General features: G+C 58.7%; 2 protein-coding genes across 5 annotated transcripts in view; one reads left to right on the top strand and one right to left on the bottom strand.

Annotated features, from left to right (window-relative positions):
• Kcnab2 (potassium voltage-gated channel subfamily A regulatory beta subunit 2) overlaps positions 1–5,340 on the top strand; it is an 84,991-nt gene extending 79,651 nt beyond the window's left edge. For all 4 annotated transcript variants that reach the window (XM_076863417.2, XM_076863416.2, XM_076863420.2 and 1 more), the window contains 5 exons: positions 415–535; positions 607–701; positions 1,184–1,304; positions 1,816–1,904; positions 2,752–5,340. In XM_076863417.2, the coding sequence (XP_076719532.1) occupies positions 415–535; positions 607–701; positions 1,184–1,304; positions 1,816–1,904; positions 2,752–2,841 (516 nt within the window). In that variant the 3' untranslated portion in view covers positions 2,842–5,340. The remainder of the gene's footprint in view (positions 1–414; positions 536–606; positions 702–1,183; positions 1,305–1,815; positions 1,905–2,751) is intronic.
• Positions 5,341–9,203: 3,863 nt separating this feature from the next.
• The window catches only part of Chd5 (chromodomain helicase DNA binding protein 5), a 56,240-nt gene continuing 41,307 nt past the window's right edge, over positions 9,204–24,136 (bottom strand). Inside the window, exons 26-41 of the mRNA XM_076863415.2 lie at positions 23,564–23,738; positions 23,017–23,109; positions 22,759–22,847; positions 22,404–22,537; positions 21,850–21,994; positions 21,323–21,482; positions 19,046–19,125; positions 18,694–18,826; positions 13,171–13,260; positions 12,519–12,656; positions 12,166–12,274; positions 11,495–11,627; positions 11,131–11,326; positions 10,408–10,571; positions 10,021–10,074; positions 9,204–9,314 (exon numbers count right to left, since the gene is read on the bottom strand). Coding sequence (XP_076719530.2) covers positions 9,255–9,314; positions 10,021–10,074; positions 10,408–10,571; positions 11,131–11,326; positions 11,495–11,627; positions 12,166–12,274; positions 12,519–12,656; positions 13,171–13,260; positions 18,694–18,826; positions 19,046–19,125; positions 21,323–21,482; positions 21,850–21,994; positions 22,404–22,537; positions 22,759–22,847; positions 23,017–23,109; positions 23,564–23,738 — 1,953 coding nt within the window. The 3' untranslated portion in view covers positions 9,204–9,254. The remainder of the gene's footprint in view (positions 9,315–10,020; positions 10,075–10,407; positions 10,572–11,130; positions 11,327–11,494; positions 11,628–12,165; positions 12,275–12,518; positions 12,657–13,170; positions 13,261–18,693; positions 18,827–19,045; positions 19,126–21,322; positions 21,483–21,849; positions 21,995–22,403; positions 22,538–22,758; positions 22,848–23,016; positions 23,110–23,563; positions 23,739–24,136) is intronic.

Here is a 24,136-nt window from a genome sequence, read left to right as displayed (position 1 = left end):
TGCTGCCCCTCCTAGGGGTGTGTTTGCTGTCACCACTGTCACCCCAGGACCAGGCCCAGGGCAGCACGCACCGTGGTAAGAACAGTCAGCACAGCAGCAGTCTCTGACGCCTGCCACAAGCCAGGCACCACCGAGGGCCACAGACACCTTGGCTCATAGGACTCTCAGGACAGATGGGGAAACTGAGGCACGGGGCCAGCAAGTGCCAGAAGCCCACGCGGGCATTGCACTTTCCCCAGACACTTTCAACCTGGGGACCCCACGGTCGCCCCCTTTTCCTGGCTCACGGGGAGCTCACAAGACTCCCAGGAAAGCTGAGGGGCATGGTGCGGGGAGCAGGCAGGGCCAGGCATTTCTCCCTGCTGCCCCAGGCCTGTTGACGCGGGGGCTGCCTGGGCCCCTCTGTATCTGCAGGAGGCCTACTCCGTGGCCAGGCAGTTCAACCTGATCCCGCCCATCTGCGAGCAGGCAGAGTACCACATGTTCCAGCGAGAGAAGGTGGAGGTGCAGCTGCCGGAGCTATTCCACAAGATAGGTGGGCGCCCACCCCGCCACCTGCCAGCCCGCAGGCCCCGGGCTCCGTCTCACCTGCTTTTCCCCTCTCAGGAGTGGGCGCCATGACCTGGTCCCCTCTGGCCTGCGGCATCGTTTCTGGGAAGTATGACAGTGGCATCCCTCCCTACTCGAGAGCCTCCTTGAAGGTGAAGGGGCGGCCCAGGGTGGGGAGGGGCGCTGTGGGCAGGTGAGGCCTTGGACAGACCTCAGGGGCACAGCTGTCCCAGCCACCGTCACCAGGACGGGTCTCCTGGCATGAGAACCTGGGCAGAGCCCCTTCCTCCTGACACAATGTGGGCAGGGTCCACCTAGGCCCTCTGAGGTAGCCTCCCTTCCAGAACAGCCCCCACTCTCCACCGCCACTGAGACCTCTGGGGTTAAGAGCAGGGCTGGGGGCTGGCATGCGAGGTCACCCCAACCTCTCTGGTTTCCCTGGGTCCCCCAGGGTCCTGACCTCAGAGACAGGTCCGACCCCACCCTGCCTAAGTCTGGCCCACGGCCGGTGATGCTGGAAGGCCTGGGCCTGGGGCGGGGCTGCTGTAAGGGAGACAGAAAGGAGCACAGGTCATCAGCCATCTGCGGTGGGAGGCCCAGGTGACCCCTCACTTGTAGCTGTGTCCACCCCCAGGGCTACCAGTGGCTGAAAGACAAGATCCTGAGTGAGGAGGGCCGGCGCCAGCAGGCCAAGCTGAAGGAGCTGCAGGCCATCGCCGAGCGCCTGGGGTGCACCCTCCCCCAGCTGGCCATAGGTAACAGGGACCCGGGCACAGGGATGGGACTCAGGCCCTTGGGGTATGATGGGGTCTCTGAGGGCCTAGACTGTGGGGTCTCACAGCTGGCCATAGGTCATGGGGCTCAGAACCCAGTGGGCCAGTGTCCCTGGGAGGAGGTGAGGAACTCCTGTGTGACATGGCCATAGCTGTCAAGGCTGCAAGGGACAGGGTTAGGATCCATGTCCCTGGAGAGATGGCATGGGTCCTTGAGAGCCTGGGCCACCCCCTCCATCCACCAGCCATGTGGCACGGGGAACAGGGGGTCCCTGAGCCCTTGGGCCTTGCTTCCACAGGGGCAGTGGGGCCAGAGCTCTCCAGCACCTTCTCCACAGGCTTTGGGCAGAGTCCCCTTTGGCACTGCTGAGCTTCCTGGCACCCTCAGCCCCCAGACCAAAAAGTAGGATCTCTCTGGCCCAGTCAGGGGCAAGGCAGAGCCAGAGGCCACAGTGGGAAGACCTGTCTCCTCACCTCCTGTCTTGCCCCCCAGCCTGGTGCCTGAGGAACGAGGGGGTCAGCTCTGTGCTTCTCGGTGCTTCCAACGCGGAACAGCTCATGGAGAACATTGGAGCAATACAAGTGAGTGGGGGCTGAGGTGGAGCTCAGGGCCCAGCGAGCCCTTCACCCAAGCACAGGGCCACTCAGCACCCGCAGCGCCCGGAAAAGTGCGGGGGCTGCATCTGGCGTGAGCCTGCTCTGAACTGCGTCCTGATAACAGGAGCAAATATGAACACTAAATGCAAGAAGTCAGTGACAAACGCCAGAGGTGACCAGCGCCTTAGGAAGCAGGGCAGGCAGGGCAGGAGAGCCACAGTGCCAGGCTTCAGGGGTCAGCTGGGCCAGTGGAGAAAGAGGGGCTTTGGAGCAAGTCTTGAAGAAATGCCAGAGACTCATGCATAGAAGCTTCCGGGGGAGGAGCAGTCCTGGCAGGTTGAGGAGGCACCAGGCAGAGCCGAGGTCCCCAGGGCGTTACATGCCTCCAAGGACTGGGCTGAGCTGGGAACAGAGCCTGGCATGACCCAATGAGCTGTTGAAAGGGTCTTGCTTTCTGGCAGCTCATGGGGGCACTTCAAGGTCAAGGCCAAGGCCAAGATGGCTGGTGGGAGGTAGCAGCAGTCTCTGAGGTCAGGTGTGGGAGCTGTGGTTGGAGCCTGGGTGCTGATGAGATTGGCTGAGAAACTGGATATGGGGCAGGAGAGCAGAGTCAGTCCTGGGGAATTTTGTCATCCAGAAGGCTGGTATTGCTGTCACCTAAGGCAGGGGCAGCTGGGAGAGCAGTTAGGGGGCACAGAAGGCAGGCACTTGGGGCCTCTACCCTGCCACCACCACCTGCCAGTCCGTGGAACATGGAAGGGTCGCCTGCCTCCTCCACAGGCCCAGCCAAACTCTTCGTGGAGCTCTGACTAGTTCTTGTCCCCGCACGCAGGTCCTTCCAAAACTGTCATCATCCATTATCCACGAGATCGATAGCATTTTGGGCAATAAACCCTACAGCAAAAAGGACTACAGATCCTAAGCTGCCCACCACCTGCTCGGACAGTTTCCGGTTCCCTCCTGTCTGTTCGCTCGCTTATGCTGTTTTGACGCCAAGTACAGCGTGGGGTTTGTATCCAAGAGAAAACACCACGCCCAGACGTCATCGGGAAATGATCTCCAGTCGCTGCCAGATGCCACCCGCTGCTTCCCCAGACCATGTCCACCGTGAGCCAGGGAGATGGCATTGGTTAGGAAGGACCTTCAAGCAGTCCCACCCAAGCCTTTCGCCTCGGCTCACCCTCGGAGAGGAGACCAAGCTTCTCCCAGCCGTGACCCTTCGTGGCAGTTCCCAAAGTCACAGCCTGGCAGAGACTTGGTTGGGTCCTCGGGGCAGGCAGAGTTGGCCTCTCCTCTACCAAGAACCCCCCCTGGGAAGGAGTCCAGCACTTCCTGGAGCCCCCTCTGCCAAGGCCCTGGTAGCTGGGGTAGGGGCTCCCTACTGGAGGCTTCTTCAGCCTCCCTTTCCACAGGCTCCAGGTATTTTGTGCTGGGCCCAACCTCAGATCCCTTCCACCACCCCTCTCGACCCCACCCTGCCCGGGCCATGCCTACCCAGCTAGCCCTTGGCCCCCACCCCACCCTTGCTGGCAGGAGCAGGGACCCCAGGGAGATTGGCTCTGTGGTTTGGGACCCATAAAAGTTTGTGGGTCTGACTTTTAGATAATTGTCCCACCGTCTCCAACTCTGCCCACAATTGATATGCCACAGAGGCCCAGAGCAAATGGGAAGGGTCCCAGTGGAATGGGCCCTGTCCATGCCACAGAAGGCCCTGTGAAGCACAGTTAGTCACACTGTGGCTGCTGACCACCTGGGGGCAGGCGACAGTAGGCACGGGCCATATGCCCAAGGCTGATTCCTTAGGTCCAAGACCCTTCTCTGTCCTGTGGCGGAGCAGTGGCCCTGGATTCTGCCCAGAGAACGCGCTTCGGCTCAGTGAGGGAGAGCCTCTGGGGTTCCATGCTGCAGGCCCAAGGACCAAGGGCTGTGCCTCAGCAACAGTCCCCACAATATAGGAAAAGACCCCAGGGACCCTCTCCCTGGAGAGAAGCATCCCCACCCAGGTCCAGGACAGGCTGGGGGAAGGGAGGAGGACAGGCGGAGCGTCAGCCCCTTTGCAGGGGGAGGCTGGAGGGATGGCCAGGAAGCCCGCAGGCTCGAGGGGCCCAGTCCTGTGCTCCCACGGCCCTAGTGGCACCTAGCCTTTGCTGGCTCTGTGGGAGTGGGGCTCTATGAAACCTGCCCCCGCCCTGACTAGCCAGCTGGCTCCACGAGGCCCCGGGCAGGCGGTGGCTGGCCAGCACCCCCAGCGCAGGCGCATCTGTTCCTGCTCTGCCCTTGGGCGGGGCTGTTATTCTGGGAAGGCTCCTCCCTGCCACTCCAAGGGCCTGCTGTCCAGGCCTGGCTGAGTGAAGGCCTGGGAACAGCTGTAGGAAAACCACAAAGGAGGGGGGAGGCGGGCAGGGGAGAGAGGAGGCCAGCACACGTGCCCTCCATTCCCCGCCCGCCTTCCTGACGGCCCTGTAGGCTACAGCCCTCACCCTGCCCAGAGACAGGCCCTGGGGGCTCCTCCACCAAGACCTGCTGCACCAGAAGCAGCCTGTGGGTTCCCGAGAGGGTGCTGTCCTTTTCCAGCGGAGGCCACTGGGCTGAGGCCACTCCCCTCCATGCTGCTCCAAGGACAGGGTCCTGCAGTGGCAGAGGGTGGTACTGAGGGCCAGGTGGCCCACCTCACTGGCAGGGAGCCCCCGGTGGGAAGTCTGCAGTGTGCAGTGGGGTCCGCGGCAGGGCTGCTGCGGGGAAAGCGGTGCCCGCTGGCCGTGTTACCAAGGCAAGGGAGGCGAGGGCCCTGGGCCACAGGTGCACACCCTGCCCAGAGCCCAGGCAGCCCCAGGTGGCACTTCCAGCAACATGGCTCTGAAGCATCTTTTCCTCTGGCGTCCACTTGCAGGGAGGACGGGGCTCTGATTCCTGGGGGTGGTCCCCAGTAGGAAGGAGGTTGGAGGGGGCTGGGCAGGACCTCTGGAGGAGCAGCAGAGGGCCAAGGGCAGACTGAGCCTGGAAGGGGAGAGCTGCCCAGCCTCAGGGGCACCAGCACAGGCCTAGGACCAGCAGCTCTCCCCGGGTGCCAGGCCTACCTCCTGGGCCCCAGCTGCCGGCCGGCCTGCCTGGCCACCCTCCAGCAGCCCCCACCCTCTTCTGGAAGCAGTTTGCCAAGCAGGGGCCCAAGGACCAAGGGCCCAGGGTGGGGGATCAGCTGCCTTTGGGGGCAGCAGAGCCCCACTATTGCTCGTCCCAAACACATGGTCAGATCTGGGGTCCCAAGGAAGGCGCCCGGCCACCCTCTTCTCAGCCAGTCTGTAAATCATGCGCCCTCCCTCCCCCTTTCTAATGACCGTGGTTCCCCAGCTACCGCGTTCTCCGCCGGCAGACTGCCGCGCCTCAAGCTTCCCAACCAGACAGACCAGGACCCAGCCGCCTGTCTACGGAATGACAAATAAACCCAAGCCTGCGGGTCTCCTGCCTCTTGTTCTCATTTCCTCAGGGTCTGGGCTGGGCCAGGGCTGCCAACTGTAGACACCCAAACACTGGGGCTCCCGAACCGGTCCCTATTGCCAAAGGTGGGTCAGGGTGAAGTACCTTGCAGGAGGCAAAGGCCAGGGTCAGACGTGGGGCTGGGGTGCCTCCCCTGCACCCGACACACACATGGTCTGTTGCCCTGTCCCACGGCCCAGGGATGGTTGCTGGGAGGCTGTCGTAGCTTGAGGGACTGGCTGGCTGTGGTTCTCATGATGAGGGGTCGGGGTCTGGGGAAGCCCATAAGATTGGGGTGCAGGTAGAAGGGCATCTCCCCTGCCCACCCCATGGCTACTCACTGCCCATCCCTCCCAGTGCGACCAAGCCTTAGAAGTGTGACTTCTCAGGTGGGACATGGCTTGGAGCAGGGTCCCCCACTCCACCCTCCCCAGCCCTTTTGTAAATGAGAATCTGACTCAGTCCCTTCCCAAAGGGTTTATTAAAACACAGAAACCAAAACATACACGCAGAGTACAAAGAAAAGGTGACTGTGTTGGCTGTGGTCTCTGCCAGCCTCCTGCAGGAGACAGTGAGCCACAACCCCCGGGGAACTTGGTGTCCAAGGTTCAACCCCTGCCCCACTAGGGACCCCGCAGCAGGAGAGACCCTCTTAGCTGGCTCAGAGTGCCAGGCCCTCCCTTGGCCAGCCTGAGGATGTGCCTGGGCCAGGGGCCTGGGCAGGCGAGTCCCTCCTCCGCCGCCCAGGCGGGCCTTCCCTCCTCTCCAGGCCAAGCCAGCAGGAGCTGCAAGGTGGGGGCACCAACCTCCGTGTGAGGAGTCGGGACACACACACACACACACCCAACAGGCCCTTTCTGGGTATCGCACCTAAAAAAATACTTTGTTTAAAAAAAAAATCTGGAACTTAAGGGGAAAAAATCCATAAACACAACAACCCCCACGCCTTGGGCTGACGGCCACAACCTGTAAACTCGGGGACCAGCAGGAGCAGCGGCTCCCCTAGGTGCCAAGGCTGTGCAGAAGGGCTGGGGCACCGTCCACCCGAAGCTACAACCAGGCCACCGGGACAGCGAGGGCAGAGGGGTGGGTCGGCCTCGCCCTCCCCAGCCCCCAAGCACACTAGAGGCCACAGGTCCCCAAGCCCCCCCCTCAGGCCCTCAGTGGCCCTGGGATCTGCAGGCCGAGTCCTGGTCAACCCTGGGCCTGGGTGGAGAGCCGCCAGAGGACTCTGGGAAGGAAGCCCAGCCACAGGAGGGCCTGGCTGCGGGACACGGGAGTTTGCCTCGCTGCAGGAGACAGGAGCCTCTGGCTGCCCCTCAGGGAGCCTCCTCACGCCTGGCCTCAGGGGACAGAGCAGCCTGGTGGCAGGTGTGTGGGAAGGGCGCCCTCAGAAGTGGCCACTCCAACCCAAAGGCCAGTGCCACCTGGCAGACTGCTGAGCCCTCTGGGCCAAAGGCAGTTCAACAAAACCCCACACTGGACAAAACAGAGGGCTGGGGCCAGGAAGGCAGGCTGCCCTGGGGCTCAAGGGCTGCCATCCCCAGGGCAAATAGGCCAAGGCAGGCCTCCCCGGGCTCCCTGCTCCCCACCACAGCTTTGGCAGGAAGTTACTGAGGAACCAGGATGAGAACATTCTGGAAAACCTTTCCTTTCAGAAACCTGCCCCACTTTCGGCAGCCCACCCTCCCGGTTTCTTGGGTGCTGGTCACGGAGAACACGCTCTTCCGAGGGCCAGGCTGGCTGTGGGTGCCACCTCCAGCCTAGCAGGGAAGGGGGTCGAGGGCCCCCTGGACAGGCCTGGGAAGAAGCAGAGAGAGGGACCGAGCAAGGTTTCCAGGGAGACCACCAGCCCTCGGGAGGGGCAAGGGAGAGGGTCATCACCTGGCCTCAGGACCCTGCACTGGGGTGGGGCCGGGCCTGTCCCAGAGGCCACCCAGGGGCTGACTGCCCACCCACTGAGGATGACATCACAGCGGCCCTGGGTTGGGGAGTGAGCTGGCGGCAGGTCTTCTCATCTGGCCTGAGCCAGGAGGCTGCAGGGGGGCGCTGACCAGAGGATGGTGGTGCTAGATGACCACAGGGGCTTGTGAGGACAAGGGCCACCCTCCTGGGAGGCGGGGCCAGCCACACCGGGAACTCTGCGTGCTCAAGCCTGCCCACAATCCAACCCTCTCCACCTCCGGGGCTCTCCTCCCCTTGCCCACCCCCGCTCTCAGAATTGGGCCAGACTTGGATCAAGACTGGAACAAGGGGCCTTGGGGTCTGGTCCAGGGGTTCAGAGAAAAAGCCATGTTACAGATGAGCAACCTGGAGCTCAGGGAGGGCCAGGCATTTGCCCAAGTGTCCATGAGATGAGGCTGAGACTTACTACTGCCCCTGCCTCACTTCTGTCCCCGACAGGCCCAGAGACACCAGGTCCCTCATGCCTCTCCCAGGGAGTGGAGTCTGAGCCCCTCTTGCCCCCAAGCCCAGCCAGTTCCTCAGTGAATTTCCTTCTGCACTCAAAGGACCCTCACCCTAGAGCACTCGCCTGGGAGGCTCCAGCTCAAGGCTGCACAGCCCTGTCCATGCTACGCTGGGGCCCGTGGGAGGTTAGACAACAGGCACGAGGCCTGGCCAGCTCCCACTGACCCCCATCCAGCGTCAGGGCATTATGAGGTCTTGAGGGCGGGGAAGGAGCAAGGGTGGAGCTGGATTCCAACCAGGCACAGTTGGGAAGAAGGGCAGGGGCTCCAAGGCCTTCCCACAGAGGAGGCAGAAGCAGGAAGGCTCCTGCTAAGAAGGGTCTAGAGGCCACTGGTCCAGTCCCCTGCCTCCCCGCAGAGCTCTTCCCACACCCTCCAAGAACTCATCAAGGGCAGCTGGGGCCCCTGCCTCATGCAGCAAGAGCCCAGATGGAGGACCCCCCAGGGACAGAGAAGAGGACAGTCCAGGCCTCAGGGGTCCGCCTGATTCCTGCGCATCTGTGGCCCAGATCAGAAAAGTCTATACCTAAAGGTGGGTGGGACAGGCCTCGCAGGACACAGGACAAGGCAGGGTCTCCTGGGCCATCAAATGCCCAGGTCCCTCCTTACCAGGACACAAGCTCTCACCTGCCCATAGCCACACCCCCAGCAGATGGCAAACCTCCATCCCTTCCTACAGTGGCTCCCACAGACTCATGCCCCTCCTCCCTGGCCGCACACGCTGAAGCCTGCCATGTACTTCTGGGGTCTCTCTGCTGGTAGCAAGAGCCCAACCTTCAGGACATGCTGGGCCAGGGACAGACATGGAGCCCCCAGAAGACAGCCTCTACCTGGTGGTCTCCATCCCTGGCAGGAAGGAGACAGGAAAACCCTGTCTGATCCAGGCGTCAGCAGCATCTCCTCTGCCAGAGCAAGGTGGCCCCTCTCCCACCTGGCCCACCTGGTTCTGGGGGTACCAGGCGGGCAGGGGCTGCAGCAGGAGGGCAGGCAGGACAGGGCACAGGAAACACTGAGTTCTCCCCAGCTGGGCTGAGCCTGCAGGGTGGCGCCAGGGCCTCCAGGGAGCTTCCCCTTGGGTCTGGAGCCTGGTGACGAGAGGTGAGTGCTGTGCTCAGAATCTTCCATACGTCATCCAACTTTTATCAAGACAAATTCATCCGAATCTTCAATAGGAAAGTGCAAAAGATGTACAGATAAATGAAATCTCTCTAGGAAGTCGTCTGGAAAAGGTGGCGAGAGGGCATGTCCAGCATGGCAGTGGGTGTGACGCTGTGTGGAAGAACTCAGTGACGACGAGGTGGCACTCTGGGCTCTGGCCAGCCAGGCTAGGCCTCGTTCTCTGTGAGAGGATGGCACTTCTCCATTTCCCTTTTGTCCCAAGGTGGCACCGGCTCTAAAAAGGCAGCAGCTTTTCTCTCCCGTGGGGGTCAGGCAGGTGGCCCGGTAAGTGTGGCTGCAAAAAGCAGGTCAGTGGGTTATGTGTCTAGGTGGCCAGAGATACCCCAGAGCCTACAGCTGACCACTGGCCAGGCCGTGAGCTGTACCCAGAGTGCTGGACAGCTCTCCTCAGTCTCCAGTGGGGTGACCAGCCTGGAAGTCCATTATCTTCACCCTCAAACTGTCCTGTCTGCTCTTATGGGGACAGAACTCAGGGGAAGCTGGTGGTCCCAGTGAAGGAGGTGGCAGGAGCTGGCAGTTAGTCTGTGAGAGCCCCCCTCCTTCCAGTAACACTCCTCAAGCTCTCAGGGAGGGTATGAAACAAGACATAACTGCCCGCAGTCCCCACTGAGCAGGTCAGTCAAGGCAGGATGGGGCACTGCTCTGGGGCAACTGTCCCAATTCACCACCAAGAACACAGGAGCACATGGAAGTACAGAGACGGAGGTGCACACACAGGGTCTGCCCAGGTCCACTGGGTCCTCTGGGTCCTGCCACCCCGCCTCCCACGGCAGACAGCCTGGCCCAAGGTGGTCCCAGGGCCAAGGGAGGCTGGGTGGAGGGGTCCAGGCCAGTGAGTGGCTCCCAAAGCCCGAGGCAGTGAGGACCCGGAGACTTAGGGACCAGAATCAAGCTCATGGACGGGCTAGTTCTAGCCAGGCCTGACTTGCCAAGTTGGCCGGGTGGGCGCACGACAGGGGAGCAGCCAGGAGGGACCTCACCTCAGCTGGAAATGAGCGCTGCAACAGGGGGAAGTCACAGGGACGGCTAGATATCTGCCAAAGAGAGAGAACACGGCGGCTTGCTGGGCATCCGCAGCAGGCGGCAGGCTGGGCCCTGACAGGGCACTGTGTGCATGCTGCCCGGAAGCGGAGGGGCACCTACCGGTCACATAGGGCCCTAGGGGCATCTGGTTGTAGTTGACAATCCCTCCCGGTCCAGGGCCCCGGAAGTTGGGCCCAAAGTTGTTGTTGTACATCTGGGAGGAGCCAAAAGCGCCCTGGAGGCAAGGATTCAGCTTTACAGGTGCCGCTCGGCACCCACCCAGCCCCAGCTGGGGCACCGGGCGCCCGAGGGGCTGGCCCCACGGCATGCAGTCTGAACCTGACCTGCTGGATGGTGGGGTCCCCGGCACGGTTGGTCAGGCGGCTCAAGATGCTGCGCTCCGACATCTGCAAGCGGGCAGCCACCGGGGGGATGCGTGACAACATGGAGGGCAGGCGCGTCACATCTGCCTTCATGTCACTCAGCAGCTCCTCCAGCTGGTTCAAGACTGCAGGGAAGGAGGGCCCAGGAATGGAGGGGCTTGTTCTCTGGTGCCGCCCACGCAGCAGCCAGGCCAGCCCTCATTTACAAGGGTGTGTTACGACACCCCAGCATCGGACACCAGGGGGCGCCCTCGCCAGGCGCAGGAAGCCCTTTGGCCAACTGGGGGATCAGTGGGCTTTCCAAATAACTCCAGGGGCCCCTGCTCTGGCAGAGGCAAAGCAGAAACACTGGGTTTCCCTCCACACAAAGAGCCTCCCCAGGAGGCCACAGCCCTGGTCCATCACCAGGGACAGGATGCAGGGCTCACAGGGCAAGGCTCACTAGCACACAGAGGACACGCGACTTCACCTCCCTGGGTTCATGAGAACTGAAGAAAGGTGCATATCAGGCTCCATAACCATGAGGCTTTAAATCCTGTGGCCTGTCACCTACCCAGCCCAGGGTCTGCTCAGGTTCCCCTCAGTGAGGGACTGCCCCAGGCTGACCCAGGAGGCCAGGCCCTGGGACTGACCTTCTGCCCTCGCCCCCCAACACACAGGGTGTCCTTGCCCAGGACAGCTCACCCTTGTGCAGGACAGCATTGGCAGGCTTGTTCCCGGCAAGGGACTCCTTGGACAGGTGCTGGTGGCTCTCGGCAAGGCACTCCACCTCGGCCAGGCGGGCGTTGAGGGCCATGGCTGGGTGGTTGGGGTCCTGGGTCATGTTGAGGTACGCGGCCCTCCGGAGCTGCTCCTCGATGACCAGCGCCTGCTCCAGCAGCTGGGGGGTGAGAGGTTGGCTGGCCCCTCCTCCTGGACGGCCACGCTCCTCCTCCACCAGCGCCCAGCCAGGCCCAGGCAGGAAGGAGGAAGACATCCTCCACCTAGGCCTTCGCCTCAGGCCCCTCTCCATGCCCCGCCCCAACCTGTGGCCCTGCTGAGGACTGACCTTGAACCTGCGGGCCAGGAACTTGTTCTTCATCTCCAGGTAGTTGCCCTTGTGGATCTCAGACTTGAAGGGCTCATTGAGGATCATGTACCTCGGGTCATTCTGGATGTCCTGCCAGCGGGCATAGCCATGCCTGCAGGCAACGTTAAGGACAAAGCTGGCCACAGGGAGGGGTGGGACTGGCAGCTGGGATGGAGGGAACAGCCTGAGGCTTGGCACCCAGCTCTTGCCCTCAGGCCAGTCATAGTCTCGGCTAAAGAAGAGCATGTTGATGGGGGGCAATGGGGACAATCTCTTCAGGCAGTGACAGGTGTCCTCAGTGTGCCAGACATGGCACAGGGACCCCATCATGGCCACTTCCTCCACCCCAATAACCAGGGTGGGTAGGTCCAAGTGCCAACATCCAGGGCCTGTGTGTGGGGCCTGAGCTGGAAGCAGTCTCAGAGGCGAGATGGAGAAGAGGCCACGTAGACCATTGTCCAGGTAAGAGGAGGGAAGTCTGGACCAGACCACAGAGCCCACGTGTGAGGCACGTGGCCCAGGAGTGCCAGGGCATCTCTGGAAGCTAGGAGAAGGCGCTACAGGGTCCCCACCGAGCCTTCAGAGGGCTCCTGCTGAGGTTCCCAGAGCCAGGGGCCAGCAACCGCCCGGCCTGGTCTGCCCAAGGATACGTCACGATGCCCGCCAGCAGCCAGTAGTCATGGCGCCGGTGCCAGATGTCATAGATCTTTCCCGAGGACACGGCGGCACGTTCCTCATTCTGCCACAATGTGTGCAGCTCTGGGAAAACCGCCAACGAACAGAATGAGAGGAGCCCCACTCTGCTGTCTCAGCGGTGGGCTGGAAGCGCTCCCCCAACACTGGCCCCTCACACCACCCAGAGTTCACGGCTCCGATGTACTAGGACAGGACATGAGACAGACTTTCCTCAACCGTTCACACTCTACCATAAAGTAACACCTGCCCGGCTCCTGGGGCCCACAGTCAGGGACAGCAACAGCCCCAGCTCTGTGCCCCTCCATACCCGTGAAGCCCCCGTCGGCAATGTTGAACATGAATTTGAACTTCCCGTTCTTCTCTTCCTTCTTCCCCTCATCGTCCTCCTCTCTGTCACCGTTTTGCTGTGTCTCAGCGGGCTCCTTCTCCTCAGCTTTGGGGTCATCTGTGAGTGGAAAGATCTTGCTAACCGGGCTGAGGTTGTGGCTCAGTGGCAGAGCACCTGCCTAGCACACTTGAGACACTGTTCGATCCTCAGAATCACATAAAAATTAAATTAAGATTATTGTGTCCACCTACAACTAAAACAAATATTTAAAAAAAAAAAAAAAAAAAAGATCTTGAGATCATGTTAACTCTCCATCCAAGGCACTGGCCAGGGCCCAAAGGCAAGCAAGGGTCCAGAGGAACAATGTTCTAGGATTTACAGCACCTATCATATGCAAAGCTGAACCCCCAAATCCTCCAAACCAAGATCTGTGACCAGGTCTCTCCCTCCCTAGGGGCCATGGAAGGGCCAGGAGAGAGCAGGAGTCCATTTCCAGGGAGCAGACCACTGTGCCACCAGGGATTGATGAGTCCAGGCTCCCATGCCCAGCTCCAATAAGATGATTGACCAGGGCCCAGGAGGACCATCAGGGACCAAAGGACACAAGGCAGAATGCAGAAAAGCCCCAAACCTGGCCTGCAGTCGCTGCCGTCCCCTCTGCTGTGACTCAAGCCTAGCTCCAGCTTGTCCAGAGCTCTCTCCTTCTCAGGAGGCACTTCCTCTGCAAGATAAAGAGGGTTCACAGGTGGAGGCTCAGGAGGTCAAAGAACCCCATGCATCTACCTGAAGTCCAACAGGTGCATCCATGACCTCTGGGAGTCCAGGCCTGGACACCCACTCCAGAGGCTTGCCCTGCCCCCATCTGCAAGCCGTAGTCTGGAATCGCCCTCCTGCACCAAAAACCAAAGGATGTGAAGTCCAGCCACTGGGCAGGCCACAGTCCTGTGGAACTCCTCTTAAAACATCCACAAGTGCCAGGCAGAATAGATTGCATTAGTGGGGCTGGGGACAGCTTAGCAGCAGAGGGCTTGCCTAGCATTTGCAGGGCCAGGGCTCGGACCCCCAGCACCACAAACAGATGATACAAACACACACACACACACACACACACACACACACACACACATAAAATCACATCACTAAAAAAGCAATCAACACAGGAGATGTGAGTGGGGTGGTCCCAGGGAGGCTCACTGAGCCCAGGAATTCAAGGCCAGACTGGTTAATACAGCAAGACCCTGTCTTCCCCCCCCCACAAAAAAAAAGTGAGTTCAGTAAAAGAAAAGAAAGTCATCAGGAGCCAGAAATAAAGAAGAAATGAAAGCCAGGGATACATGAGCTGGCATTTGGTGGCCCCAGCAGGGGGTCATAATCACCAGGAATGGGGGTGCTGGGGCTGGGTCTCAACACCTCAGCAGGACAGATGGGTCAGCCCAAAGGACGCAGAGCACTGGAGCTAAGCCAGCGCCCTCCGACCAGTCTGTTCTGTGAGTGGAAGTTCCATCCGACAGGCACAACCAGAAGCCCATCTCCAGCACAGCCCCAGGGGAGAAGGTCCTCACGAGGAGCCCAAACCCAAAGTCCAGGACCCCCAGGCTGCAGGGTCACAACCATCAAGTCCCAGCAAAGACAGCATCATATAAGCTGGTCCCAGACCAGCAAATCTACTAGTGGGACCACTGGGCCCCAAGCACTTGGAAATAAAGGGGGAGGGACATGACACTGTCCAGGTTTCCAGAAAACCACCATCATCCACCTGGGCAACCCAGCAGGGAGTCAGCGAGCAGCCGTGTCTGGAGGTGATGAAACCGGGAGACAGGCACTAAAGCCAGTGTCTGGAAGGGTTAAAGGGAAGGGAAATCAACAGAAAGAACAGAGCCCACGGGGGAAGAATAAGACCAAAAACAAGCTGGGAGCCAGGTGCAGTGCAGCACGCCTGGAATCCCTGCAGCTCAGGAGACTGAGGCAGGAGGATCGCAAGTTCAAAGCCGGCTTCAGCAATTTAGTGAGGCCCTAAGCAACTCAGGAATACCCTTCTCTAAATAAAATATTAAAAAGGGCCAAGGATGTGACTCAATGATAAAGTACCCTTGGGTTCAATCCCCAGCACTAAAAAAAAAAAAAAAAAAACATAATCAGGGAGCTAGGGGTAGTGGCGTACACCTATAATCCAGAGACTCAGGAGGCCGAGGCAGGAAGATTGCAAGATCAAGGCCAGTCTCAGCAACTTAGTGAGGCCCTAAACAACTAAGCAAGACCCAGACTCAAAATAAAAAATAAAAAGGGTTAGGGATGTGGCTCAGTGGTCGAGCACCCTGGATTCAATTCCCTGTACCAAAAACGAACAAAACAGACTGGAAAAGCCAGACAATTTGTAGAGATGAAATTCACAATTGGGAACAGAATTCTAAGGGGCCCTCAAAGTCCCCAGCATGGAATATGATGGATTCTACTCCTGTGAGTGGCACAGTGACCTTAAAACAGGGTTACCTGAGTGGGCCTGACCCCATCACAAAGCTCTTTAAAAGCAGGGAGCCCTCTCAGGCCGGCCACAGGAAAGGCAGGCAGAGGCCCAATGCAGGAGAGGCCCTGTGGCCCCTTGCTGGCTTGAGGGTGGAGCTGGCTTGACACATCAAGAAACGCAGGTGGCTGCTGGCAGCATGTGGCCCCCAGGTGGTGCCAGCAAGGAAATGGGACCTCAGTCCTCCAAGTCCTCCAACCTCAAGGGACCAATGTCAGTAAACAAGAATGAGTTTGGAAGTGCTTTCTCCCCAGAACCTTCAGGGGGGAGCCTGGCTCAGCCAAAACTTTGATCTCCGTCTCCACGACCTCCAGAAGGGGACTCGGCCGCGCCCTCTCCTGACTTCTGACCCGAGAGCTGGGAGCTAACAGGCGCACTGTTCTGAGCCCTGGGGTGTGCAGTCATGCCTACGCAGCCGCAGAGCAGAGCCATGGGAAGCCGGAGACACAGCCAGGTCAAGCCAGGATACCCGAAGCTGGGTCGGAGGAGAACCCAGAAACCGCACAGAGAAAGGCAAGGAGGCAGCAAGATGTGGAGGGCTGCTCGAACCCCGGCCGCTGCCCGTCCCGGTCCCCTGCTTTCCTCAGAGCATCCGAAGTCTCTTCTACTTATTGGTGTTGCCCACGTCGCACACCAGGGCGCAAAAGGCAAGAGATGAGCCACGAGCGGTTCTGGTTCACGGGTTGTATCCCGGGACCTGGAACAGTGACTGACAGTCAGCTCGCTCTACATCTTGTTGGAAAGTGAATGGATCCATGAGTTATAGGAATTCCAGGAGGAAAGAACTACGATGGAGCAGACAGTTAGCAAAGAGGGAATGACCGGGAGTTTCCCACACTTGATCTAGGACCTACAAGCTTTGCTTTGAGAATCAGGGAATCTCAAAAGCAGGGCAGGAATTTCCCTGTATTGAAATCACACATCGCCAAAGCACCAGAGAAAATCTTAAAAGCAGCCCTTTTGAGGCTGGGGATGTGGCTCAGTGGTACAGTGCTTGCCTAGCACGCACAAGGCCCTGGGCTCAACCCCCAGCACCACACACACACACACAAAGTCTTTTAACGGTAGAAAATAAGAGTAAAGACAGATGTCCTCCAAAGGATCCACGATTCACTGGTAGTGTCCTCCCCAGCAGCACAATGAAAGCCAGAATAAAAAGGAGATATCTTCAAAGGGCTAAGGGGAATCCCCGGCCCACCTCAGCCTTACCATCATTCAAGGGGAAAGGGAAACAATCCACAGGAATTTGCGGGAAGCACCATTAAAGGGTGTGTTAGAGAGGGGACTTCAGTGAAGCAGTGCGGGACAGGTGAGCACACACAAAGGCAAAGAGACTGCGAAGACCTAAACAAGGATCAGAGCGTCAGAGGGACGTCAGCAAACGTGGGGACGTCAAAGCAAACAAACTAAAAATTCAGGGCAAAAGCAACAGAGCAGAGGGGAGGGAAGTGAACTACAGCTAACAGTCCACGGTCTCGATGCGATTCAGGAGGGCTGTGTGGTAAAAATCAACACTGCAGAACAGAATCAACCATGAACGTTCCAAATGAGTCGGGAGGAAGGAGAACTATGAAGAAAATGTGATCATTTCAAGAGACGGCAAGAGGGGAGGAAAAAGAAAAAAAGGCAAGAGTCACATAAAAACAAGATACAAATTCATCCAACTATCTAATTCCTACAATAAATGTAAAGAGATCAAACTTCCCTGCCAAAAGACAGAGATTTAAACTAGAGAGTCCTCTACAGGGTTTATAAGAGATGCCTAAAACACAAATGCATAGAAAGATTAAAAGTAAAGCAACCAAGGAAAACATCTGCCAATCATACAGCTGGTAAGGAAACACAAATCTATAAAGAACTCCTGCTGGGCACAGAGGTGCAGCCTAGCATTCAGCAACTCAGGAGGCTGAGGCAGGAGGATCGCAGGTTCAAGGCCAATCTCCACAACAAAGCAAGGCCCTGTCTCAAAATAAAAAAAAATAAATAAAAAGGGCTTGGGGGTAACTCTCAATGGTAGAGCACCCCTGGGTTCAATCTCTAGCACCTGGGGGGGAGGGGGGAGAACCCTTATAAGTCAATAATAAGAAGACAAATCACAAAATCTTAGAATGGGCAAAGAATCCGAAAAGAGACATTTCTCAAACATAAATACCCATGGGCCATAAGCACCTGAAAAAGTACATCTTCAGGCACAAATGGAGTACAAACAGGAAGCCCAATAGGAGACCGATTCTCACCCCTAGGATGGCTATAATCAAGACAGATAAGAACAAGTTTTGACTAGCACACGGGCAACCCTCACGCCTTGCTGGTGGGCTCGTAAACTGGTCAGCACGTGTGAGAACAATTCACCATTCCTCAAAATATGAAACAGCTGCCTTACGATCCAGCAAGGCTCCTCCCAGGTGGACACCCAAGAGAAACAAAAAACCCACGTTCACACAAAAACGTGGGCACATATGTTCACACTAGAATCCTTCACAATAGCTGAAGGTAGGCACAACCCCAAATCCATCAGCTGTGAACGGATAAACAACCCCACCAACCCAGTCAATGGGAAATCACTTGGCTACAGGAAGGACACCAGCCTTCCATGACACGGGTGAGCTTTAAAAACACAAAGGAAGCCAGACACAGAAGACCAGCGTGTTTTATGGTTCTGTTTACAGAAAACATCCCGAGGAGGCGAATCCACAGAGACGGAAAATAGAGTAGCGATTGCCAGGACCTGGGGAGAGGAAGAAATGGGGAGGGACTGGAAATGGGTACGCAGCTTCTCTCCAGCGCCATGGAAATGTTGTGGAATTAGACAGCGGTGATGGTCACACAAGTCTGTGAATGTCCTCAAGACCCGTGGGCGGGAGGTACACTTGAAATGCATGGACTCCTGCAAGTGAATCACATCCCAACCAGAATGTTGTTGTTTTTTTTTTTAAACGGAGATAGAAAAAGGCATATAATATGTATTCAACAGATGGTCAATAGAAATCAGCATAATAAACTTCAAGGCAAAATGGATCAGGAGAGAAAATCACTAGTACAGGAGAATCAGACGCCCGAGTCACCAGAAAAATAAGAAACACCCGAATAGATGAACACCTGACACCCAGCCTCAAATCACGGGAGGCAGAATCCAGAACCGGGCACTTCAAGGCCAGAGGTGGACCCCTCATCCCAGGGCAGGGTCAACAGAGTCTCTCAGAAAGCAGCCAGTCAACTACTTCCCAGCAAGGACACATCCCGTGGGGTCCTGAGCAAGCCCTACCTAATGCTCATGCCCATACTCAGAACCTGCCCCCAGCAGTTAGAAATGGACACTCTTTTCAAGCACACACAAAACGTTCGCCAAAGGTTGACCCGTGAAGCCAGAAGGCAGGTTTCAACAGCATCCTCAGACTCACGTTTCCAAACCAGAGTGCACCCGAGTTAGAAGTCACCGATCCTAACGCCCCTGAATGGCAGGAAAGGTGACAGTCCACGTGCAGAGACCTGAGCCCCTGCCCTGCCCTCATGCAGCCTGCCAGGTCTACCCTCAGCAGAGAGAAAGGGAGAGCAGCACAGTCCACCCACCGGCCTGCCCTGCTGAGGCCAGAGACCGCACCGACCGCTGGGAGGGCACCTGGAAGGCCCTACCTTTGGGCAGCTGCTCCGGGGAGGGCTGGGCCTTCTCCACCTCCTCTGGCCGCTCCTCTCGGGTTCTCTCCTTGTTGTCTGAGCTCTCGTGCTTGTCCTCACCCTCCCCTCTGTCCAGGGCAGTTGGCAGGGCCTGGAGAGGACAGGCTAGGGGCCTCAGCGGGAAAGGAGGGCGGGGCCCACGATCCTGCCTCCCATCACTTGCTCCCAGCCTGCTCCCCTCCCATCCAGAGGCCTCAAACTGGGAGCAAGGGTGCCTGGGTCCTCATGGCTGGGCAAGGCCCGAGAGGGTCCCTAGACCCCCGCCTCACCCAATGCCTGCTTCAGGCCCAGACACCAGCAGCCTCTGTACCTGGACATCCAAGGGCTTCTTTGGCTTCTGCACCATTGGCTCCTTCTCATCCACGAAGCCCAGCTGTGTTTCCATTTTGTCTGAAAGATTAAAGGGAAGCAGTGAGCAGGCGCGGTGGCGCACACCTGCGATCCCAGCAACCCTGGAGGCTGAGGCAGGATGATCTTAAGTTCAAGACCAACCCCAGGAACCTAGTGAGCCCCCACCTCAAAAAAATAAAAAGGGCTGAGGATGTAGCTCAGCAGCAAAGCACCCCTGGGGTTCAATCCCCAGTTTAAAAAAAAAAAAGAAGAAGAAGAAGAAGAGAGAAAAGATCCGAGACAGAGGGGCTCAGGTGAAAAAGTAGAAGGGTCGAGAGTGGGATTGCAGGCCAGACAGATGGGGCCCGGTCCTCACAAGGCTCCACGAGGACCAGAACTTTCAGGAGAAGTGGGCAGGATTCCCAGGTACACCAGAGAGCGCAGGCCTGGCCTCTAGTCAGAGACGCCCGTAGGACGTTGGGCCCAGTGAGGCCAAAGTCAGGGGCTGTCAGGACAGGGCTGCATATAGCAGTGGCTGCCCCCGGCAGGAGGCGGGTGAGGAGGGTGGAAGCAGGTTTTGATCCCTCTTGGGTACACAACTAGGCGTGAGGTGCTGTTCACATGGTGACTGTCGAACCTCCCAGCCAGGAGCCAGGAATCCTGGGTTTGGTCCACACTGGCCGTGAGTCCCCTCCCCACTGTCAGGTCCCCACATAACTAGGGACTCCAGGAGGAAGGGGTACGGTCTCATCCCCGTTACACACGGTTAACTGAGGCTCAGGGTGGGTGACCTGCCCTAGGTCACACGGAGTTCAGGGCAGAGCCAGAGGCAAGCCCCAACACATCCACCTCCTACGAGCATGCCTGCGTCCAGGAGCCTGGGGACAGGTGTCTGCCCCAGGCCTGTCAGGCCCAACTGAGGAAGGCACTTTGCTGAATCAGCACACGGATCACCAAAAGGACCTCTGGAGACAAACAGCCCAATTAAAAAGGGGTAAAGAACCTGAAAGTACTTTTCTTTTTTCCTGGTATTAGGGATTGAACCCAGAGGCACTTTACCACTAAGCTACATCCCAGTTCTTTTCAGTTTTTATTTTGAGGCAGGGTCTTGTTAAGTTGCTGGGGCTGGTCTTCAACTTTCGATCCTCCTGCCTCAGCCTCCTGAGGGACTACAGGGGTGCACCACTGAGTTCAGGTTGAAAAGACATTTCTTTAAAATAGACATAAAAAAATAGCCAATAAGCACATGAAAAGATGCTCAACTCGCTCAGCCACCAGGAAAACGCAAATCAAACCACTTCACCACCAGGGAGCTGGAATCCTGTCAGACAACCAGTTTCCTGAGTTTGGTGAGAACACAGAGAAATGGAACCCTCACACATCACTGGCAGGAATAAAATGGTGTGGCCACTCCGGAAAACAGGCTGGCAGCTCCCATATGACCCAGCAACCCACTCCCAGGTGTCTACCCAAGAGTGGATGAAAAGAGAACGGAGAGAAATGAGAGCCTGTGTCCACACAAAGACATGGGTGCAGACGCTCCCACCATCCACACCAGCCAGGATGCGGAAGTCACCCAGCTGCCCATCAACGGACGAACGGACACACGGGGTGGTGGATCCCTACAGGGAATGCCACTGGGCCCCAGGAGGCCTGAAGAACCCATCGGTGCTGCGGACAGCCCTTGGAACGCAATGCTCCATGAGAGGAGGCAGCCAGCAAAGGCCACAGAGTGTGAGACCGGTTGATCTGAGACGTCCAGAACAGGCAAATCCAGACAGAAGCACACCAGCAGCTGCCCAGGGCTGGGGAGGGGAGACCAGCAGGGACTGCTGGTGAGTACGGGCTTCTTTTGGGTGGATGAGAGTGTTCTGGCAATGGAAGCAGTGACCACTGCAGGACCCTGCAAGTATAGCAGAGCCACTGGCCAGCAGGCTTCAGGGGGAGCCGTGTGGTACGCGGGCAGATTAGATCTAATAAGAGAAACCCTCGGCTGGGCGTGGTGCCTCAGGCCCGTCATTTCAGCTACCATGTCTCAAAAAATGAACAGGGCTGGGGTGTAGCCCAATGGAAAGAGTGCCCCCGGGTTCCATCCCACTACTGCACAAAAACAAAAGGAAAAGAAGAACCCCACACACACTCATAGAGATACTTCTGCAGGTACGTCCTTCATGGAATGCCGCACAGGACTCAAGGCCACTGTGTCTTGCCACTTCCGGTGACCCAGATGCCCGCCCCTGCTCGCCCAGACTCAGACCTGGCAAGCCCAGTGGGGCTGGTGGGAGATGAGCAGGGCTGGCCGGCACCGGCGTGTTGGGGTCCGAGGAGATGACCTCTCCAGGCTTCTTGCCTTCAGGTCCCTCGGGGACCAAGTCCGGCGTGCTATACTTCCCATTGACGTGCTCAAACTCCTGAACCTGGGGCCATGGGGGAGAAGCAGGGAAGGTGGTGGTCGAAGCTCGGCCCAAAAGCCCAGGGGCAGTCACAGGACTGGACCGTCACAGGCTCAGGCAGACACACTCCTGAGCACAAACTCCCCGGCCAGCGCCCCTGCACCCCATCACCCTGTGTGTCCTCTACCCTGGGACCCTCCATCCTTGTCTCCACCATCTGGGCCCCTCACCCAGAAAGGCTTCTGGGATCCCTCTGGGCTGGCTCAGACCCCGGGCAGCCATGTGGCCTGTGCCGGGCACTTGCCTTGCCCTCTGACTGCCGACCCCCAGGGACAATGCCAGGAACCCAGGAAGGCACCAGGAAGGGCGCTGTGGAGGCTTACTCACCCACCTTCTTCCTAACCAGTGACATGACCCCGATGCGCGTGAGCACGTGCTGCCTGGAGAGGCCCTCCCGGGGCACGCCGTCCGCAAAGGTCTCCGCGCCGTCCGCCCCCGGCTCACACAGGTGCCGCATGAAGAGGGACACATAGGCTCTGGGGTGGTGGGGGGACTGGGGCTCAGGGAGTGGGGGGCCATCAGGACCCTCTGAGGAGGCTGGCAGGACCCCAGGGGACCACTTGGCTAGAAACATCAACCCCAGCTCACCTCCCAACCTGGCCTGCTGTGCCAGGCTCTGGGAGAGGACAGAGGGAGCCCTCCTGGCAGGGGACCCTCCTAGGATGGCCCCACCCTGGAAGACCCAGATGTTCCCCACTGGAGTGTTGCCAGCCGGGCTAGGCAGACAGGCCGGCTAGTGTTTCTGCCAGTCACCCCACCAGCACCCGTCCAAGACCACACGACGTGAACTTTCCAGATGCCCTGAGTCTGGCAGCAGCAGACTGCATACTGGGAGGGCCTACACACTGGGAGGCCACACCTGGGCCACCACCTTGGTCCCTTTACCTAAACTCCTTCTCACTCTTCCCGCGGAGGTCTCGCACCAGCCAGTGGGAGTTGAAGGCGTCCTGGGGCGGCATGCCCCAGCGCATGATGGCATTCAGAAAGGCTTTCCGCTGTCGGGCATTGAAGCCCAGGACCTGGGCAGGGCAGAGAGCAGGTGTGGGTCAGGTCAGAGACAGTGGGTGCAGAGAACTCAGAGATGGGGGAGAAAGAAGGTGGGGGAAGCCTGCCCCTGGGGTCCATCCCTGCCTCACCTCTACCTGGCATATGACCCTGGACAAACCCCCAGCCCCTCCTCCATACCCCAGGGGTGGCAGGAACGGGGAACTGGGAGAAATGGGGAACAGGCAAGCCCCACCTCAATATTGCCGCCAACTCGAGCAAGAAGAGGAGGCAGAGGCTTGTCCCTGTCACTTTTCAGCTGCCTCCTGGACTGCCGCCGTCCACCTGGGGAGAAGCCGCCACAAACCCTCAGGTAGGGCCAAGGGGGCCCTCCCACCCCACTCACCAGCCCACCTCAGGAATCCTCCTGCTACTACCTCCAGTAGGACCCCAGCCACACCCCACGGCAGACCAGGGTCCACTGGCCGACCAGGTCACCAGCACGGATACTCACTCTGCCCTTCTGGTCTTTCCTCGAAGTCCTCATCCTCGTCCTCGGAGCCGATGGAATATTCAGACTGGTTGTCCGAGAGCTCATCCTGCCACTCTGCAGGGAGGCAGGCAGAGCGCATGTGTGCAAACAGAAGCCCACCTCCAACCCTCGCACCCCCAGGGCCAGGCCAAGCCCTATACCCAGCCCAGCGAAGACAGTGACACTGACAGCGGCCACCAGGTACTTCCTGTGAGCTCACTCAACAGCTCAACTCCACTACTTAGGAATCACACCACGGAATACACTAAGAATGACCCCATCCCATCCCACTTTACAGACAGGGAAACAGACCTAGGAAGGCTTGCCCAACCTCACACCACGTGCAAGAAGTCACTGGACAGATTCCCGCCTCGTTCCCCTCCCAACACCCGCAACCCACGCAGCCCCCTTCTCCCAGAAGCCTCCCCAACCACCTCCCTGCCTGCAGAACTGCACCAGACAGGGGCTCCTGCAGACATGGCCCTCTGACACTCCAGAACCCCCGGGGTCTCCCAGCCGCAGCACACACCCTGGTCCTCTTGGGACGCGTCATTGTAGTTGACCTGCTTGCGGATGCGCTTGCCCTTGCCCAGGTTGCGGGCCAGGTCCTCCTGCTGCTGCTCATAGTGGTGCCGCAGCAGCTTCTCCCAGTAGTCGGGGTCCACGTTCTCCTCCTGCTTGATCACCTCCCGCTCCACCTCCTCCTGGGGACACAGGCACAGGGGCTAGCAGGACAGCTGGCTGGACAGGCATCCCTGGCCTGTCTGGGGCGCCTCGTCCCGCATCAACCTTACCTCACCACCGTCTTGGGGCTCAAGGAGCAACTGAGAGTCCTGCCTATTCCAGGAAGCCTTCCCTGCCACCCAGCCCCAAAGGCCTTCCTCTCCCTGCCCTTCCTGCAGTCATTCAGTCACTACACAGGGCTGACAAGGCCCAGCCCCTGCCCTCAGGAGGCTCCTGGATTTAAGGGGAAGGACAATTAATTAGCACGGGGTGCCTGGGGAGTTCAGGAAGAAGTAAAGGTTCTGGTGGGAGAAAGGGGTTTGCAGGGTGGGGAAGGCAGAAGATTCCAGGCAGCAGTGCAGGAGTGTTCCCAGACAGG

Source organism: Callospermophilus lateralis, chromosome 7 (assembly GCF_048772815.1).
Source record: "Callospermophilus lateralis isolate mCalLat2 chromosome 7, mCalLat2.hap1, whole genome shotgun sequence".
NCBI lineage: Eukaryota > Metazoa > Chordata > Mammalia > Rodentia > Sciuridae > Callospermophilus > Callospermophilus lateralis.
The sequence above is the reverse complement of the archived record's forward strand: the minus strand, read 5'-3'. Positions and strand labels throughout refer to the sequence as shown.